This window comes from Saimiri boliviensis, chromosome 10 (genome assembly GCF_048565385.1).
Source record: "Saimiri boliviensis isolate mSaiBol1 chromosome 10, mSaiBol1.pri, whole genome shotgun sequence".
NCBI lineage: Eukaryota > Metazoa > Chordata > Mammalia > Primates > Cebidae > Saimiri > Saimiri boliviensis.
In genome coordinates, this window is record NC_133458.1 from 16,065,104 (window position 1) to 16,086,014 (window position 20,911).

Genomic DNA, 20,911 nt, shown 5'->3' on the forward strand with positions numbered 1-20,911 from the left:
AGAACGAGGCCTCCATTAGTCCTGAAGACTTAATTGTCCTTTTTTAAAGTCTCAAGACTATATGGGCAAGAACTTACTATGGTTCCTCTAAAGACATCCTGAACAGAGCACACAGTTCTTCAAATCTCACCTAGTCATAGAAACAGCAGTCATCCTCAGTGGGTGGGAATTCCCCCCAACTGACCTAGCCATGGCCTAGATTGAATGCTCCTGCAAAGGGGCTATCCTAGCCTTTCCTTGAGGACTCAAGTGTAGTTAGACAAAGAAGCAGCCAAACATTTCATGCTCTCTTTGTTTAAATATCTGCTCCATTCTTTTCTTTTTTAAATTACAAGTTGTAAGCTTCTTATGTCTGCTCTTTTCCTTAGATGCTGGCTAACGGAATTTGAGTGCTTGGCCTTGACAATATTTAGAAAGAAAAGACAGGGAATATATTCCAATTTTTCCACAGCTGCAAAAAAAAAGCAGACATCATGTTGTATCGTAAAGTATTCTCACAGTGGAGAATTGAAAGTGCTCACAAAATATCATTATGAATCTCTTTTCCAATGTGGAGACTTCTAATGCAAAGAGTAACTGTTCTGTTTTCTGTTCAACAAAGCAGTCATTTAAGACATCTGGATTTCAGTGTTGCTACATACTTAAAATGCAGTCCTTAATCCCCAAAAGACTGCAATTTGATTGGCTGTCTTCATAATTTGTAAAATTTTATACAAAAACTTCTCTGTTTATTTAAATCTTATTACCATATTGAACCAGAAGAGGAGTTCTGGCACTTTCTTCTCCCTCCATGCATGAAGACTAATAAAAACCATGACTCCTTTGAATTATTTTAAACAAAAGGTTTGAAAGTCTACTTTCTCATTTAATTAATGTAGGCTAATGGGATAGATGAGGATAGTCACAGGGGATGGAGGAAGCAAATTCATAAGAGTCCCTCGATGATACAACAGAGCAACAGACAGAAGACACAACTTGATGGAGATGAATGCTTTCAAACCTGAGCCAGATGATGAGGAAGAAGAGGTAAAAGAAGCAGTGCCAGAAAACAAATTGACACTATATATTCAGGCAGGAGTGTTCTGATTATTCAAGATTGCTTTCGTCATTTATGATGTGGACCCTTCCATGATATGGATACTAAAACTAAAACAAATAGTCAAAGAGAGATTGGTACTAGATAAAAACACTTCTAAATAAAAAAGACAGAAACTAAAAAAAAAAAAAAAAAAAAAAAGAGTCCCCTCGATGACAGATCGAGAGACTACAGCAAGAAATGGAAGGAATAAAATCCCAGGGAGATATGAGGGTTCCAGTCCCTGCTTACTACTGTGAAAGGAAAATAAAACTTGGGGCCCCAAAATCACTAAGCTAAAGAAAAAAGTTAAGCTGGGAACTGCTTGGGGCAAACCTGCCTCCCATTCTTTTTTTTTTTTTTTTTTTTTTTGAGACAGGGTCTCATTCTCTCACCCAGACTGGAGTACAGCGGCGGAATCTCAGCTCGTGGCAACCTCTGCCTCCCAGGCATAAGCAATTCTCCTGCCTCAGCCTCCTGAGTAGCAGGGATTACAGGTGCATGCCACTACTACCTGGTTAACTTTTGTATTTTTAGTAGAGACGGGGTTTCACCATGTTGGCCAGGCTGGTCTTGAACTCCTGACCTCAAATGATCCACCTGCCTTGGCCTACCACAGTGCTGGGATTATAGGCATGAACCACTGTACCAGGCCACCTCCCATTCTATTGAAAGTCATCCCTCTGCTTACTGAGATAAATGCATATCTGATTGCCTACTTTGGAGAGGCTCCTCAGAATGGTCATAGGTAGATATAACCTGGAGGCTCCCTCCCTACTTCCAGTTGTCTTGCCTTTGTTTCAAGTTGTCCCACCTTTCCAGACCAAAACCAGTGATCATCGTACATATATTCATTGATGTCTCCTAGCTCTCTAAAATGTATAAAACCAAGCTGTGCCCGACCACCCTGGGCACATGTTGTCAGGACCTCCTGAGGCTGTGTCACAGGCTCGCATCCTTAACTCTGACAAAATATAAACTTAATGAATTGACTGAGACCAGTCTCAGATTGTGGGGGTTCACACTACTAACTTGGGAAAGGACTTATCTTTCTCTAGGATGTCTTAATTTCTTCAACTACAAACAAAATGAATAAAAATAGCTTCCTTTCTGATCTCACTACTTTAATCTCTATCCACTGGATATGAGTAAACATGTAGTTCCAGCTCTGGTTACAAGAAGTCTTTGTTTCTGCTTTGAATAGCATTTATTTTTCTTTTACACCACAAGTTTCACAGAGATAAGCACAGCTGAACAAGGATTTAACCTGAGGCCCTATTGGGCAGTTTTGCTGCAGGTGCAAAGGTGGGGTAGGGCTGTCAGATAGTTACCAGTGTTTTCCATAGAGCCAATGGCCTCCCCAGGTCAGCAGGCAAAGCCCGGCTGTGGTTTTCTTCCAATGATTTCGAAGTGTTTTAAAGAACACCGTCATCTTCTAGAGATTTTCTAGGTTAGTAGAAGCAGAAAAAGAAAAAAATGTATAATTTATCCATAGTCATCACATAATGTCCCTATTACTCTGACTTCCATTCTTTTATCCTCGCTCACTCCTTTTTTTCCACACTCACTCCTTTTACCCCTTCCAAGTCTCCTCTGGCCTCAGCTCATCTTCTCCCTTCTATTCTCATCATCTTCATCTTCTCACCCACCCACACATCCACCTCTTTTCTTTCTTCCTTCACATATTTCTACCTCAACTATACTTCTCTCTCTGATCACTTTTTCCTCATTGTAATGGAAGAGGGAGGGGCAGAAAGAGAGGAAGGGAATTCCAGGCTTCCTCTGGTTTTCCTAACTCCTTACAGCCTGACTTTACCACTGTTTAAGAGTATATATTTGTCTTTCCATCATAATATAAGTGTCCCCAAAACACATTAATAATAGAAAGAGATAGTTCAAAAGTGAAGAAAATAACAGGTCCTCAATAGGAAGACAAACAGAAAATATGCATAGAAAACTCAATCAAGAGGCAATGCAAGGCCGGGCGCGGTGGCTCAAGCCTGTAATCCCAGCACTTTGGGAGGCCGAGGCGGGTGGATCACGAGGTCAAGAGATTGAGACCGTCCTGGTCAACATGGTGAAACCCCGTCTCTACTAAAAATACAAAGAATGAACTGGGCATGGTGGTGCGTGCCTGTAGTCCCAGCTACTAGGGAGGCTGAGGCAGGAGAATTGCTTGAACCCAGGAGGCGGAGGTTGCGGTGAGCCGAGATCGCGCCATTGCACTCCAACCTGGGTAACAAGAGCGAAACTCCATCTCAAAAAAAAAAAAAAAAAAAAAGAGGCAATGCACACGTCTATGGAAAAACGTTCAACTTCCTGAATACTCAAAGACATGCAAATTACAAAGAACTATCACTATTGACCAAAATAAATTTTTTGAATGATCATAATCACTGATGACATAATAAAATGACACTCATATACTCCTTTAAAGAAGGTAAATTAGGAAGACTTTATTAAAAAACAGTGACAATATAGAATATCTTTATTCTTCATGAGACTTATTATTTGATGATGCTTATATTCATTTGCTAGTTTATTAGCCTAATCCTGCTGGAATGTAAACTCCATGAGAGTAAGGACATTGTTGCGGTCACTGCTGTATCCCATGCCTAAAGTAAGATCTGGCACACATTAGCTGTTTAAGAAATATTTGTTGCATGAATAAATGACATAGCAAATAAGTATTTTTTTACCCAAAATTTTTACTGATGTGGAAAAAACTCAAAACATAATGTTAAGTAAAATTAGCAGGAATTATCCCAATTATGTTCAAACATGAGTATACATCAAAAAAATACCAATAGAATTAAACAAAAACAATTTTTTTTTTCTTAGACAGGGTCTCACTCTGTCACCCAGGATGAAGTCCAGTGGCACAGTTGTAGCTCACTATAACTTCTAGGCCCAAACAATTCTCCTGCCTCAGCCTCCCGAGTAGCTGGGACTACAGGCACATACCACCACTTCTGCCCTTCCTTTCCTGTCCTTCCCGTTCTTCCTTCCATCTGTCTGTCCTTTCTCTCTCTTTTCTTTCTTCTCTCCTCCTCCTCCTTCTTCTTCCCCTCCCTTCCCCTCTCTCTGTCTCTCTCTCTCTTTCTTTGAGACAAGGTCTCACCATGTTGCCCAGCTCCTGGGCTCAAGCAATCCTTCAACCTTGACCATCCAAATTGCTGGGATTACAATCGAGCCACTTCACCTGCCTCAAAAACAAAATTTTAAAGTAGATCCCTCTAGGTTGTGGAATGGTAGGTGATGTTTATTTTAAAAATTGCAATGTACTTTCTAAGTTTTTGAAAATGAACTTAATTACTTTCTAAATATTTAAGCAAAAATTTTTATGACTGTTAGTGAGGTACATAGACCAAGAAAAAAAAAAAAAAAAAAAAAAACTGTTTCCACTGAAGAGTCCAGTTCTTTTATTACTCCCTTTAAATCCCATTCCTTAAAATTCCTCTCGAGGGGAAAAATCATCCTTATCACAAGCAGCAGTGAAGCCAGTGCCAGGGAGCCCATATTCCTGTGAATCCTACACACCATCAGCCTGACACATGATTCTAAAGGCATACCTAATTCTTGAACTCCTCTCCATTTGGCCCTAAATCATTTCTTCATTCAAGAGGCCTTTAACACCTACATGGTAGGCTCTGTGCTGGGAGTGAGGGCAGAGAAGAAAGGGTCTCATTCGTTCTCAAGTGCTCACAACTGTCAAACCCACAAGGATAATACAATTATACAATTATGCTTGCAGTACAGTGGGATAAAGGTCGAGGAGTCAGCGCCAGGCTCTGTGAGCATCTGCAAGAATGAACCCAATCTGGTCTTGGGCTGAGGGGGTGGTGCAGTCACGGAAGTTTTCCCTGAGCCTTGAAGAATGAGGAGGAGTCACCAAAGAAACCAAGAAGCTTTTTGTGTGCTATTGTCTGAATGCTGTGATCCTCCAAAATGCTGATGTGGAAGTCCTATTCCCAATGAGATGGTAGTAGGTGACAGAGTCTTCGGGAGATAACTGGGTCATGAGAGTGACCATGAAAGGGATTAGTGTCCTTAAAGAATAGACAGTACAGAGATGGTCTCTCTCTGCATTGTGAGGACACAGAAGAAGACAGTTATCTGCAAACTGAGGAAGAGGGCTATCACCAAGCACTCAACCATGCTGGCATCCTGACTTTGGACTTCCAGCCTCCCGAACTGTGAGAATTAAATGTCCGTTGTTTAAGCCAATCAGTCTTTGGTATTTTTGTTACAGCAGCCCAAACTGAGAGTGTGCAAAGGCATAAAAGACAGCAAAGTGCGTTGAGAGAAACACACATAGGTAATGAGGGGAGAAGAGATTTTCTCACCCATCATTAGGTTTTATGGCTGAGACTGCTGTAACAAGAGAGAGATTAACAAGAGAAAAGCATACCAATGTATTTAATGTAAGTTTTAGGGACACAGGAACCTTCATAAGAAAATTAATACCCAGAAACAGGTAAATTCATGTATTTTTATGCTAGGATTGATGAAGTGTGGACAGCCATGGAAAAGTATGACTGGAAAATGGGGGTATGATCTAATGGTAATAAGGTGGAGAGAACTGAGCAAGGCCTGTTTGTTCAGATTCTTCTCTGTGTGCCGGTGTCCTCAAAGATGAGGGCATTCCTTTCCTCCATCCTGTACTTATAGGATGAGCACCTCTCACTGGAGGATCTTATACAGAGGAAGGTCAAAGAATTATTTTATGGCCTGCTTCAGAGAAGAAGAGAAGCCACAGAACTTACCCATGAGGGATTCATCCTCTAGTGAGAAAAACATTTCCACCTGGATGCTCCACAGGTGTGTCAAATTCAGTATCCCCTAAACCGCACTGCTTTCTTCCACAAACCCACCACCCACTTCCCACTTTGTGGGAAGCCACGAAGTGACCTTCCTGCTTTAGTTGTTCCACTAATGCAAACGTGTCATATTTTGGGGCAGTGTGTCCTGAACCCCATCAACAGCAGAATGAAAATTGGAATGTCTAGAACAGGGGTTTTCAACCTTTAGTGTAGAACTTGTTAAAAACACAGAATCATGGGACTGCCCCCTTCCCCAAGAGTCTCATTTGTTCTGGAATTCAGCTGTCATCTTCACTTTTAATAACATGTTGGCTGTAATGGAGGTCACTGCTACACCAGACTTTGAAAAACAGCAGTTTAGAGATAAAGGATTGAGGACCAGCGTGGATTAGAAAAGACCTTCAACCCACACTAAGGACTTAGGCTATTATTTGGAAGACAATGAAAAATCTTTGATGGGTTTTAAGCAGGTGGGTGATATAATCATATCTGAACTGTTAAAAGGCCGCTTTATAGCAGAATGAAAAATGAAGTGGAAGTAGATAAAAATTAAAGCTAAGGAGAACCATTAGGAAGTAATTGCCATCGCAATCTCTAGGCACCTAAAAGAACAAACCAAGATAAAGGATGGATCTGGAAATTTTCAGAAAATAGAAATTGGCAGCACTTGGTGGTCCACTGACTGTAGGAAGTGAGAGAGGAGGAACCAAGCCGGGTTTTTGTGGTTGGGTGACTGATTGAATAGCGACTTCAATCATTTAGATTTGGGTGGTGGGTTTGTGGAGGAAAGTAGTGCGGTTTAGGGGATACGGAATTTGACACGCCTGTGGAGCATCCAGGTGGAACTGTTTTTCTCACTAGCGGGTGAATCCCTCATGGGTAAGTTCTGTCTATCCATCTGCAGCACCAGAACCTAGCAAAATGCCAGAATGAATGAACCAATCAATCCGTCAACGGATCGGATACTATTGGCCCCATTTTGCAAGGGACTATGCTGAAGCCCACGGGACAGAGTCAGTGAGGGGCCACAAGTTAGCGACAGCTCTGGAACTCGAACCCAGGACAGCTGAGTCTCGCAGTGACCGCGGGATCTGCGCGGGGCCCTCCCCCGCCGCGCCGGCCAGGCCCGCACCCCTACCCTCAAGCCGCGCCGCCGCCGGCACCCACAACCCCAGATGCTCGGGCCCCCGCGGCTCCCGGCCCAGCGCGGCTCCGGAGGCTCCGCCCAGCGCCCCGGGCCCCCGTCCCCACTCCCACCCCGCTCACACGCCCGACTCCAGCTCCCCGCTATCCGCTCCCCGCCTCGGCGCCGCTGCACTCACCACGGCTGGTCCCGCTCGCAGCTCTGCCTTTCCTGTGTGCTCCCTCCAGATTCCCCGGCTCGTTCAAGGGAAACCGCTACCGCCGCCCTCGAGTTCCGCCGCGGGGCTGAGTGCGCGCGCCAGCTGGGCCGGGGGGCGGGAACCGGCTCGCCAGCCCAGGGACGGTGGGGGTGGCTGGGCCCGCCGCCCTGTGGCTGCCTTTCCCCGCGATCCCTCGTTTATTGGCTCACGCATCCTTTCATCCATCCATCCTTTGTGTAGTAATATTTGATGGGAAGCCTGCCAAGGTAACACTGTTTCAGCACCTGGAACTAAATCGGAAAATAAATTAGCTAAATGAACAAGGCCATGGAAGATGGTGCTCCGTGCCACGAAGAGAATGAAACCGGGTGATGGAAGGCAGGGCGGGCGGGGGAAGAACTGCGTGGAATTAGGCGGCCTGGGCTAGGCCTTCTGAGTAAGCGGCCATTGGTCTGAGACCTGAATGTCAAGAAGGAGCACCTGAACCAAAGATCCAAGCGCGAGAGAGCCTGGAGAGGGAAGGGCCTGTGCAAAAGCTCAGAAGCGAGGCAGAGAGAGCTGAGAAAGGCCAAGCGAGGAAGCTGGAGAGGTGGAGACAGGCCGCGGCGGCCAGGAGTTTGGACATGACATTATACAGAGCCAGAAGGCCTTGAGGGGGTACAGTCCGGGGCTGCTGGGGCCGGTTTCCATTTCACACATCTCTCTGGCCACAGTGCCTGAATGGATTCTAGAGAGCAAGACAGAGAAGCCAGGCTAATCCCAATCTCCAGTTTACACTCAGTACTTGCTCCCCAAATTGGTGTGGGGACCAAGCCAGGTCCTTCTTCCTTCCAGCATTCGGCCAGGCGAGGTCTCACTCTGTCACTCAGGCTAGAGTACCGTGGCGTAATCTCAGCTCATTGCAACCTCCGCTTCCCAGGTTCAAGTGATTCTCGTGCCTCAACCTCCCAAGCAATTGGGATTACAGACGTGCGCCACTAGGCCCAGCTAAATTTTTTTGTATTTTTAGTAGAGACAGGGTTTCGCCATGTTGGCCAGGCTGGTCTCGAACTCCTGACCTCAAATGATCCACCCGCCTCAGCCTCCCAAAGTGCTGGGATTACAGGCGTGAACCATCACACCCGGAGAGTCAACCAACATTTGAGTGTGCGCTAGGTTCTGCAACAGGCACTGGGGGTGTGCTCAGGTACAGTGCCCTTCATGGTTCCTGCCCCATGGAGCTTGCTATCTAGTCTGTGCATTTTCTACGTGGAGACATGCATCCCACCTATGTCTCCCTAGGTGAATGCTTAAAAAAAAAAATGCGAACATTCAGTGAGGTTATAGTGGAGAAAACATATTCCTTACACCAGGTGCACCAATAGTCCTCATTGGGCCACACTATTTAGTAGCAGGAACTTTCTAGCCCTCTCTCCTGTGTTTCCACCTGTAAACTACGGGACAGAGAACATTATCATTTTATGTGTGTAGGGCCATTTGTGAAGTCCCACACTTAGCCCCAGTACAAACCTCCAGTGTCCCGTTCCTCCTCTCTGCCCATCCTAATCACATCCTTCCCGCAGAGCTCACTTTCATGCAGCCTTTCGTGATAGCCATGATCGTGTTGACCTGCCCCTTTCTTGAATGATGGTCATGTTTTTCGTCTGCATCACTTATTTCTGCTATGCATCATGTATTTTTATCAGAAGAATGGAAAGATAGGAGATAAAGGGAATTTGAATACAACCTGCAGGTAGATGTGTAGGCTAGAGTTTTGGAGACCTATACCAATCCTACTGTCTTCCAAATCCCATTTTACTAGGATGCATACAGACTCCAGAATAATCTGGCTCAAGTTCTAGCCATTCCTGAATGGGTTCCTGCAACCCAAAAGAAATCTGACACTCTGACTTAGGCATCCCCAAGAACTTCCGTTAGGCTGGGTGCGGTGGCTTAAGCCTGTAATCCCAGCACTTTGGGAGGCCGAGGCAGGTAGATCATCTGAGGTCAGGAGTTCAAGACCAGCCTGGCCAACATCGTGAAACCCTATCTTTACTAATAATACAAAAATTATCCAGGCATGGTGGCAACTGCCCGTAATCCCAGCTACTTGGGAAGCTGAGACAGGAGAATTGCTTGACCCTGCAAGGCAGAGGTTGCACTGAGCAAAGACTGTGCCATTGCACTCCAGCCTGAGCAAGAAAAGCAAAACTCTGTCTCAAAAAAAAAAAAAAAAAAAAAAAAAGAAGAAGAAGAACAAATAATCAAGGACTGACATGAGTTCCATCTCATAGTCAGTCCTGGAGAGTTCCTCTGCCAATCCATGTTGAGGATCTACGATGCCAGAGAAGACTGAGCTCTGACACCCTGGTCCTTAGATGCCTATAACAGCACCTCAGGCAAAGTCCCTGGGAGTCAATGGCACATTCATGCCACAGAGAAGACCAAAGACAGATGCAAATGTGCACAGCCAGAGAGAAGGGCTTGGCTGATGTACTTCCTTTTCCATGTTCTTTGTTCACTATTGCTAACAGCTGAGTGAGGTTCCCAAGGAGGAGAAAAGTCATCCCTAGCAGCTATTCGGAATTTGCCTTGGTCTTCAGCTCTGCCTGGGATCTTCAGAAAAGAACATTCTGCACTGTCAAAGACAGGGACTTGTGTCTCTTTTCACATAAACACATTGCCACATATAATACTATACTTTTTGCATATTGAAATAAGCAACACATTGAAGTATGGGCCCTGGTTGCTTATACAATAAATGTATGTTCCCTTGAGAGCACTGAAGAAATGTACTGACTGACATCCAGTAACTCTAAGAAATGAAAGAGTCTTACTAAATCTCAAGATCTCTAGCATTTTCCAAATACAGTGGCAGACCATCCCAGTAGCTTCTCATTTGTCCAGAGCTAATCCTGAGGTAACATAACATTCTTTTGGCCAGAATTTGTTTTGTTTGTTTTTATTTATTTGGTTTTTTTTTTTTTTGAGACAGAGTCTCACTCTGTCACCCAGGCTGGAGTGCAGTGGTGCAATCTCAGCTCACTTCAACCTCTGCCTCCCAGCTTCAAGCAATTCTCCTGCCTCAGCCTCCCAAGTAGCTGGGATTGCAGGTGTGGGCCACCACACCCAGATAATTTTTGTATTTTTAGTATAGTCAGAGTTTCACCATGTTGACCAGGCTGGTGTCGAACTCCTGGCCTCAGGTGATCTGCCTGTCTCAGCCTCCCAGAGTGCTGGGATTACAGTCTTAAGCCACCATGCCTGACCTTGGCTCAGAATCTGTTATTAAGGATGTGAGAGGGAAATGACTTTGGCCTAGAAATATGGTAAGAAGAAACTAAGACAGGAGTGCCATGGTCATTCAACAAGAAAGAGTTTTTCACTCTCCAATCAGATTGCCTCCTACTGTGGAAGACTGTTCAAGAACATGAGACAAGAGAGAAAGAATCGAGGTTTAAAGTAGTCCCACATTTTAATTTTTTGCTCATTGACAAGACACATAGAGATATGTAATTTTTTATATGTGTATAAAAAAATTCTCATACTTGCGACCTCCCTCTCAGTTCCTACATCAACTACATACAGCTAGAACAGCAATGACGGCATGCTGAATTGCTGTCAACTGATTACCTAGAAAGCGGGGACTGTGTGGCTCTCACTTCTCAGTTACCCCTCCCTGCCTTTGCCACTTCCCTGAAGCCCCTGAAGTTGGTCAGTTTCACTCAACCTGGTGGTAAAAGAAAATCCATTGCAGGGGTAGAATTTGGAGTGGTTGGTGAACCCACCACTCTAGAGTCTGAAGCTTACAGGTGCAAAACCGAACGGAAGGAAGGAAGACTGGTGGTATAAATAAACCAAAGGTAAATGGAGCCTCCTTCACCATTAATTCTTAGCTTCATTCGTAACTATTATGTTGTATTATTAAAGTGTATTGTGCATTTTATCTCTACCCAACATTCATTGCCCCCATTCTTCCTTCCTAATAGGAGCTAAATTCTGTTCAGACATGGATTGTTCACCTTTCCAGCCTGTTTGCCTGTAACTACAAAGCAGGTGACTAGATAACCCCATTCCCCATTGCCAGGGGTTGGTTTACACTCACTTTAGGGAATCACAGTCATTCCTCTTCCAACTCCAGTGACTAGATTAGGAATAGATCATGTTGCTCGATTTAGAACAGTCTTAAAAGGAAGTCTGCTGAGAGATCGCTAGGAACGGTTTCCTTCTTCTTAAAAGGGAAATTCCCATTCAAGAAAGAAATGGCAATCAACATTTAAAACATTAGGCTAGGTGAGCTGGGCACGGTGGTTCACATCTGTAATCCCAGCACTTTGGGAAACCGAGGCAGGTAGATCACCTGAGGTCAGGAGTTCAAGGCCAGCTGGCCAACATGGTGAAACCTCATCTCTACTAAAAATAGGAAAATTAGCCAGGTGTGATGATACCTGCTTGTTATCACAGTCACCTGGGAGGCTGAGGCAGGAGAATCTCTGCAACCAAGGAGGCAGAGGCTGCAATGAGCCAATGTCACGCCACTGCACTCCAGCCTGGGTGATAGAGTGAGACTCCATCTTAAAAAAAGAAAAAGAAAAGGCCATTATGGTAGGCGAAATAGGCCAGTCACAAAAGACCACATAGTATATGACTCCACTTACATGAAACCACCAGACATGGAAGATGCGTGAAAATGGAACATGGATCAGAGGCTGCCTAGAACAACAGCTGCAGGGAGATTGGGGCGAAGTGGGAAATGACTCCTGATGGGTATGGGTTTGTTTTTAGGGTAATGCAAATGTTCTAAAAATTGATTTTGGTGGTGGTAGGACAATTGTATGAATACACTACTAAAAACCAGTGAAACATAAATTTTAAGTGGAAAAATTGTATGGCATGTGAATTATATCTCAATAAAGCTATTTTTTTAAAAAAGAGAGATGGTCACACTTTTCTCCTGTAGGATCATATGTGTGTACCTAATGCCTGAAACTGCTGCAGTCACTCTTCATCCATGAAGGGAGCCAGCCCTGGGGCAAAGCCAACTCATAGAGACTGTCACAGGGAAAAGATAAAGGGCCCAGGTCCTCAATGACATCACGGAACCAAATGGTTGTACTATGTCTGGAGTTTGCCCAAACTCTGGGACATCCTATTATGTGAAATAATAAATTCCCTTATTGTTTAGGCTAGAGTCAGGGTTTTCTGTTCTCTGGAGCCATGAGCACCAACTTGATAAACTGCAAGCCATAGGCTATATTGGTAGATAGGAAAAACAATGAGGACAGTGTTTTTTTAATAAAAAAAAAAAAAGATGGCAAGGTGTTTTGTTTTGTTTTGTTTTTGAGATGGATTTTCACTCTATTGCCCAGGCTGGAGTGCAGTGGCATGATCTCGGCTCACTGCAACCTCCGTGTCCCAGGTTGAAGTCCTTCCCCTGCCTCAGCCTCCTGAGTAGCTGGGACTACAGGTGCGTGCCAACATGCCCAGCTAATTTTTGTATTTTTAGTAGAGACAGGGTTTTACCATATTGGCTGGTTTCAAACTCCTGACCTCATGATTCACCCGCCTCAACCTCCCAAAGTGTTGGGATTACAGGCGTGAGGCACCGCACCTGGCCAATGGCAAGGTCTTAAGGGTGAAAAATCAATGACAGAAGAAAGCAAGATGACATCAACGGGATGCTTAACCTTTTGTTTTTCCTAAAATCATCCTCCAGTCATTTCCCTGGACCTTGGACCTGTGCTATGCTCTTTTTCTATAGATTCACTAACACTAAAATAGAGTTAAAAGGTCGAAAAAAAATGATATAGTGTTCTTATCACCATTAGTAACCTTATATGTAGCATCTCCAGTGAAGTGTGCTTCTTGTGGGAATAGATGCTCCCAGAGTCAGTACTTTGATTGTGGAAAATTAAGTACAAATTCTTTTAACACTTACCTTGGTTTATTTGCTCATTTTTTTGGTATACAGATACTTCTTTAGACTAAGTTGTTTCCCCTAAGGGAAAAAAATATGAAATGGTGTCTTGTGGTATTTATGCTTAAAATCCTTTCCTTATTATGACCTTTAATATCCACTGAATCTACTGCTACCAGATTGGAAACATGTAAATGAGGCCTTTCAAGAAACCAACAGGTTCCTAGGAGACAGAATATTTTTCACATTATTGCATGAGATTTTATAAGAACCCTCTGTGCTGCCATTGTCACCCGTGATCTATACAGGCCCTGCCTTTTCCTGATGTGACTCCTCTTGTTAATGTGTCTGCTTGTCATCTTTTGCAACTTATTCCTCCTGCCTCCAGCTAGGCCCTGGTCGGCACTTCCCAGCTGCCTGTTTAATACGACAGTGAGTAGGAACAAAGGTAGGTAGGGCCCACATTGATTGCAACAAGCCTGGTCTCCAATATTGTTTTGTAAATTTGAGTCTCCAGGAGTAACCCAAATTCTATGTACCCTGGAATAAGAAAAGGGAAATTCTACCTGGAATGATTTTTTTTTTTTTTTTTTTTTTTTACTTTGGTAAGTTATTTTTTTCATTTCTGGGAGCATTGAGTCCAGCAGTTTTTTTTGTTTGTTTGTTTTTTGGGGAGGGAACCAAATTTCAAACAAAATAGTAATCATGGTAGTGTCATCCTAATAAATTACCATATAATAAAAACTTTGAATTTTCTTATTCTTTTAACTATGAATCGCTCTAAGTATAGGGCACATTCAGGAAAAGGCAGGGCTCATGGAGATAGCTCTAAGTATAGGAGAACAGGTCCTCACCATCATTATAAGACTTTTTTTTGGCATTTTGGGTCTGGCAAGGTAGCAGACCTAAAAAGTCTCCCTATTCCAATACCTAGAAATTCTGGGTAAAACATAACAAGAGGATTCATAGAGCATAACTGAACTTGCCATAAAGAAAGCTTCATCCCCTGGGGCAAAAAATAAGCAGGACCTGAAAGCTAAAATGGAAATACATGAGCTGATGATATGATTGCCTGACTTGAAAGTTCCAGCTCAGCAATCTAGGAGCTATGTCTTGGCACCTGCAGAGACAGAAGACATGAGAACGTGGGTCCTCTCAAGTCAGAGAGCTGGAAGTAAAACCTCTGACTACATCACTGGGGCAGGGACGGGGAATCTACTCACCAAGGTAGAAAGAGGACAAGGAAGCTGTGTGTCCCGGCCCGAGCTCTAGGTGGAAAAAGACTTTCCTAATAAGTAATAACACCAAATCTGTGCCTAGATTGGGTTTCCCGATTTGAATACATGTTATCTCACTGGTACAGATGTCTCAAAACTGGGAAAGTTAATATAAAAATTGGTCCCAGACTGATAACAGCTTTGAGTGTCTGACAGAAGAAAACATAAAGGTCTCTGGGGGAATGCTCCCACACCAGGTCAAAAAGGATTTTCACATTTTTTAAAAGACTTTCTAAAGATGTCACAATTTTTAAAAATCACAAAATACATGAAAAAAAAAGAAAAGCTTTACTTTGAGTGACTGAGGCAAAAAAAACAAAAAAACCCATAGGAGAACTAGAAGCCCACAAACTTAAAATAATTGAATTATAGTTTGCAATAAAGTAGTTCAAAATTATCAAAATCATTACTAAAGATACACAAATTGAAACCTTAAGAAGAATACAAGGCACAAAGGCAAACAAAATAGCAAAATTTTAAAAGAACTCAGTATAATCCTCAGAAATTTAAAAAATACATAGTTGTTAAAATGAAAAATTCAGTGACAAGTTAAACAGGAGATTAAGCGCAGCTGTTGAGAAAATTATTGAACTAGAAGGCAGAAGTCAGGATATTCACCAAACACAGCAATAAGAGAAAAAAGAGAGGCAAAATATAGGTAAGAGTTAAGATGCTGGAAGACAGAATGAGATCCAACAGATGTCTAATAGGAGCTCCAGAATGAGAGAGTAGAGATGGGAAGAGGCAGTATTCAAAATATAACAGCAGGCTGGGTGCGGTGGCACATGCCTGTAATCCCAGCACTTTGGGAAGCTGAGGCAGGCAGGTCACTTGAGGTCGGGAATTTGAGACCAGCCTGGCCAAACATGGTGAAACCCCATTGTTACTAAAAAAAAAAAAAAAAAAAAAAAAAATACAAAAATTAGCTGGGCACGGTGGCAGGTGCTTGTGATCCCACATACTCATGAGGCTGAGGCAGGAGAATCCCTTGAACCTGGGAGGTGGAGGTTGCAATGAGCTGAGATCAGGCCTCTGTACTCCATCCTGGATGACAGAGCAAGACTCTGTCTCAAACAAAAACAAACAAACAAAAACAGCAGACACAACAGACTGAAACTGCAGAACATTAAAGACAAATTTTACAGGGAAGCAATGGGAATTAAATGAAAACACAGAAATGCATGCGACCTTACAAAAGGGAAACACGAGTGGATGTTGCAGACCTTGGTTCTGCCACTTGCCGCTGGGCTGTGGCTGTGATTCCGACTTGCCCCTCTCTAATTCATTTCATGCCTCCTCACTTCAGGCCAGCCCTCAGCTGGCCAGGCTTTTTGTTTTTTGTTTGTTTTTTGTTTTAGTAGAGATGAGGTTTCACCATGTTGGCGATCAGTCTTGAAATCCTGGCCTCAAGTGATTCACCTCCTTGGCCTCCCTCAAGTTATTCCCCCAGCTCAGCCTCCCAAAGTGTTGGGATTACAGGCATGAGCCACTGCACCTAGCCTCGAGCTAGGCTTTTTGGTTTGGTTTGGTTTTGCAGGGGGTAGTGGGGATCTGATCTTCATTCCTGGGGAATTGAGTTCTGGGTCCTGCCTGGTTGGAAATGCAGTCATCTTTCATTAACACTTGCACTGGACATGGCAATAAAAAGAGGTGCCCAGAGTGTCCCTCTGGGTTTCATGCATTCACCTCCCTGCCCTCATTATACAGCAGAACTTTATTTCCCCCTTCAAAATTGTGGCAAAGTATTTCTGCTGTGAAAAAATCTTTTGCTTAGGGCCTCTGGTGACTTGCTTCCCTTCCCACTTTAGCAGGCTTAACTGTAAGCTGAGTAGGTAGGACTGAGCCAGCTTAACAAAGAATGCAAAATCTCTGGCTTGGTGTGCAGACTCCCCTAGCTAAGCTCCAGATCCCACTCATTTCCTTGCTGTGGATGCTCCCAGCATCTCATAGTAGTGGAACCAGGTGTTTCCGTCTGTCTCCCAACCTCCCTAGAAATATAAAAAGCAAAAGGGACAAGATTCCATTCCTGGAGGACTTTCCACAGCATGACCAGCTGCGTCCAATCCAAGAACATCTCAAAATGAAACAATAAGAATTTAAAGGATCATGCCATATGCACTCTCTTCCTCCTCCTCCCCACTTTGCTGCCTTTACTGTACGTTTTTCTCAATAAACCTTCCTTTACATTTCAATAGTATTTGTATGATACAAGGTGTGTATGTGTCTGGATGTGTGTGTGCAGATGTGTGCATGCTCACCCATGCCCCTTGCACATTGCTAGCTGTCTCAGCCTGGGTTCCTCAGTAAGTGGAGTTTGTGGGTTAGGGCTCCTGTGTTGTTACTTTATTAAGACATCTAATTCCAAATGGGATGATGAGAAGCAAGGAGAGTACAAAGACAGGCCAGCCAAAACGAAGATGTGGTACTGAGCTGACCACTGTTAAGTGTGACCAATTTCTTCATTGAAAGGGACAATCCTCCAAAAATCCATGTAAACAGAGTCTCAAGAACCATCCCATAGCGGAGAGGCAGGTGGGAGGATTTATCCACCAGCTCTTGCCTCCCGCTGGTCAAAGATTTGCCAGTGTGTTAACAACCTACGCATCCAGGAAGCACAGGTGTGGGTGCTGAGTGGGGCTTCACAACTGTGCCAACAAGGATGACCAGGGAGAGGAGGCAGGAAGCTTGGGTACCATCTGACAGTGCTGCTTTAAAGTCAGCCAGAGCACATGCAAAGCTGGTCACCACAGTGACCGCTAGACAAGAGATAAGTGGGACCATTAGTCACGAATGAATGCATGTATTGGACACACTGACTAAAAACCCTGTTGTGTGCTTGTGATGACTATCTGCTAGTCTAAGCTTCAAATTCTGCAGGACTATTCATCTCTTGCTGCTAGAATTCCTTTATTGGGTATTAAGTTTTCTATACAACAGGGACATGGAACAAAAATTGTGGACCGAGGTCATTGAGTATTTGTGAGATGTTCCATCTTCAATTCTACTGCTTAGTTCCCTGACTCATATACTCTGGCTAAAGGAAGAGCTGCATCATATATTGAGCTGGTTCAAAGAATATTCTTAATCTTACAGGCAGCACTTTATATTGAAAGCATTTATTTAACTGGAGGCATGAGTGAAGTATAATAGGTCATTCTAATATTCTGTAAGGCCAGCTGCTTCTGGGTGTTGGGCATCACACAATAAGACCAGTGGTTCTCATCTGCTATAACCCATTATTTAACATGGGGTCTTTGGTTAGAAGCAACGTTGTGCAAGAAACTACAATCATTTATAAGACCTCCAGTAAGTCCCCAGACGGTGACTCTGGCAAAGCATGACCAAAACCATGTCATGAATGTGAATCCTTCATGGGGTGTTTCTGTATGCTGGTCTGCCCATAGACACCGGAAGCATGATTAAATCTAAAGGACAAAATCAGATCATACCGGATCAGCAGAGGCGCTCTCTCAGGCTCTGAGCTCACTGAAACCTGGTAGGTTTTCATTCACCTCTCAAGTGGGTGCTGGAGTACACACAAATCTTATATTTGTTGCCTCAAGAACATATGCCTTCTAGAAGGTGCAGTGCACAGCACCCTTCCTTTATTATGATGCATTGATGTAGTGGATTAGCCAACGTGAGGTCTTTTGGTTTGGTCTGGTAGTAAAAGTCCTTGTCCTCAGGAATATATCACTGCTTATTCCTTCACAATTTTTTGTTTTGTTTTTGTTGTTATTTTGGAGATGGAGTCTCATTCTGTCACCCAGGCTGGAGTGCAGTGGCACTGGCATGATCTTGGCTCACTGCAACCTCTGCCTTCCAGGTTCAATTGATTCTCCTGCTTCAGCCTCCCCAGTAGCTAGGATTACAGGGGAAGACCACTACGTCCAGCAAATTTTTGTATTTTTTTTAGTAGAGACAGGGTTTCCCCATGTTGGCCAGCCTGGTCTTGAACTCTTGACCTCAAGTGATCTGCCCTCCTTGGTCTCCCAAAGTGCTGGGATTATAGGAGTTAGTCACTGTGCCCAGCCTATTCCTTCACTGTTAAATGGTTAGCCATTAAGATTTTAACTTAAAAATTTTAAATAATTGATGTCATTTATTATAACCTTAGGGTTAGCTTTTAAAACTAGAATTAATGAATCAGAGGAAATATATTTGAGGTTCCAGATGCATTTTTCCAAATTTTTAAATTAAAAGCTTATAACCAATTATGTTCCCATTATCTTCATAGAAATAGTGCCTCTCATAGCACCCTTGCCATCAATAAGTATTTTTCCCCAATGACTAATTATTTAATTGCTACTATTTCATTTTCAGTTTAAATTTGATTGTGAGTAAAACTATTTTTTATCTATATAGCCATTTTTATTTTCTCTTCCACAAAAATCTGCATGTCTTTTGCTTGTATTTTTATTCTATTTTCCCAAATTGTTTTTTATGTTTATTTTTATTTTTAAAATTCTATAAATTTACCTAAATGACCAAAGGATCAATCATTTTAGAAAGATGATCTACTAACTGGATTCTATTGATGTTTTAATAATTTTCTTGTCAGTTTGATACATGCTCTTTATGTAGTAAGGATGGTAATCCTTTGACTTATTTGTTGCAAATATTTGGTACTTAGTTTACAATATGTTTTGAAATTAAAATAGAGGAAAAAAATCTCTTGAATTTTATGTAGGTAAATCTGTCACACTCTTGGAGAGTCCTCCATAGTGATTGAAAATTATATGTCCTTGGAGTTTTCTATGGTTTCATGTTTTATATTAATCTCTTAAAATTCACATATAATTATTGTTCTGTATCAAACTGTACCCAAATCTGAAGCCATGTCATTCTCTTATCACCTAACTCCTCATCTTCCTCCTCTCAGCAGAAAGGTGGCTTTACCTGTGAGACCTTCCCTGAGCCATCTGTCTAAATTAGGTTCCTTCTGTTGCACTCTTTAATGGATTCCTTATCCTGTATGGCATTCATAATAATCTGCAATTACACATTTAGTTCTTTAATTGTTTAATGCCCCCCATATACTGTATTCTAAATTCTATGAGAACAGAGATAGTATTATCCTTTCCTACGGAATATTCCTATCTTCATTTATACAGTGTCTGGCATAAAATAAATAAGGGTTGAATGATTGAATGAGCCATGAACTTCCTCTGCTTTCTACTATCCCACATACAAAATTACATTTGTCTTTGTTCAAGCTTAATAATACAACCACTTTCCTCCACTGCAGACTCAGAGAGCTTATGTTCACTCCTCCCATCCACAGCTCATCCATGCACCTGTGCTCAGGATTGCACCCCTGTCTTCCCGTCCCCGAGAAATCGGCCTCATCAGTCCTTTCCTCCCTCTGGTATATTCTCCCTCCATCTCCACTGTCTTTTCCTCTCAGCATATAAACCTACTCAAAATCTTCCCACTCTAACACAGAAATACGTCAAAATCTACCCTTTCTTCTCCTTGCATTCCCATTACAATTTTTAAAATAAATCTTATTGGCATAACACTTACATGCAATGAATGTACCAATTTTTAGTGTCCAGGTTGATGACTTTTGAGAAATGCATATATTCCTCTACTGAACACAATGAAGATACAGAACATTTCCATTGTCACCCAAGTTTTCTCTTACCTTTTTCCAGTCAATCCCATCATTCCCTCAATCCACCCCAGCACCAGCCTATCACTAATCTACTTTATGCACTGTATGTCAATTTGTATCTTTTAGAGTTTTACATAAATGGAATTGTACAGTATGGAGCCTTTTGTTTCTGGCTTTTCTCTCAACACAGTTTTTTTCTTCTTTTAAAGATTTATCCATTGCATGCATCAGTAATTTGCTCTTACTGATGAATAGTAGCTCACTGCATGGGTTTACTGCAATTTTTCTTCATTTATTCACCTGTTTACAGACATTTAGGTTGTTTCAGGCTTTTTACCATTATGAAGAAAGGTGCATTCAACATTTGTAAACAAGTCTTTGTGTGATATATGTTTATGCTTTTATTTATTTTGGGTAAATACATAGGAAAGTGATGGCTGGGTTTTATGGTAAGTGTGTTTAATGTCTTAAAAACTGTCAAACTAGTTTCCAAACTGATTGTACCACTTTACATTCCTAGAAGCAGCATATGTGAGTTCTAATGGCTCCACATCCTCACCTCCACTTGGTATATTAGTTTTAAAATTGAAAACATCCTAATATATCTAATCATCTATAGAAGACATTGATAAAGCATCTGTTGAAATGTTTTGTTCATTAAAAAAAATCATGTGATCTTCAACTCAATGAAATAAAGCAAGAAGGCAAGATTAGAGAAAAAGGAGTGAAAAGAAATGAACAAAGCTTCCAAGAAATATGGGACTATGTGAAAAGATCAAATCTACGTTTGATTGGTGTGCCTGAAAGTAATGGGGAGAATGGAACCAAGTTGGAAAACACTCTTCAGGATATTATCCAGGAGAACTTCCCCAACCTAGCA

General features: G+C 42.5%; 1 protein-coding gene across 4 annotated transcripts in view; it reads right to left on the reverse strand.

Moving 5' to 3' along the window:
• The window catches only part of AGK (acylglycerol kinase), a 113,733-nt gene extending 106,415 nt beyond the window's left edge, over positions 1–7,318 (reverse strand). For 2 of the 4 annotated variants that reach the window (XR_012512005.1, XM_039472672.2), the window contains exons 1-2: positions 7,221–7,318; positions 2,407–2,521 (exon numbers count right to left, since the gene is read on the reverse strand). Coding sequence is in view for 3 of the 4 variants with exons in the window: in XM_039472672.2 (XP_039328606.2) it covers positions 2,407–2,507 (101 nt within the window). In the remaining variant the exon portion in view is untranslated. The other 2 variants (XM_039472673.2, XM_074378993.1) reach the window with 2 other exon arrangements.
• Between the last annotated feature and the right edge of the window lie 13,593 nt (positions 7,319–20,911).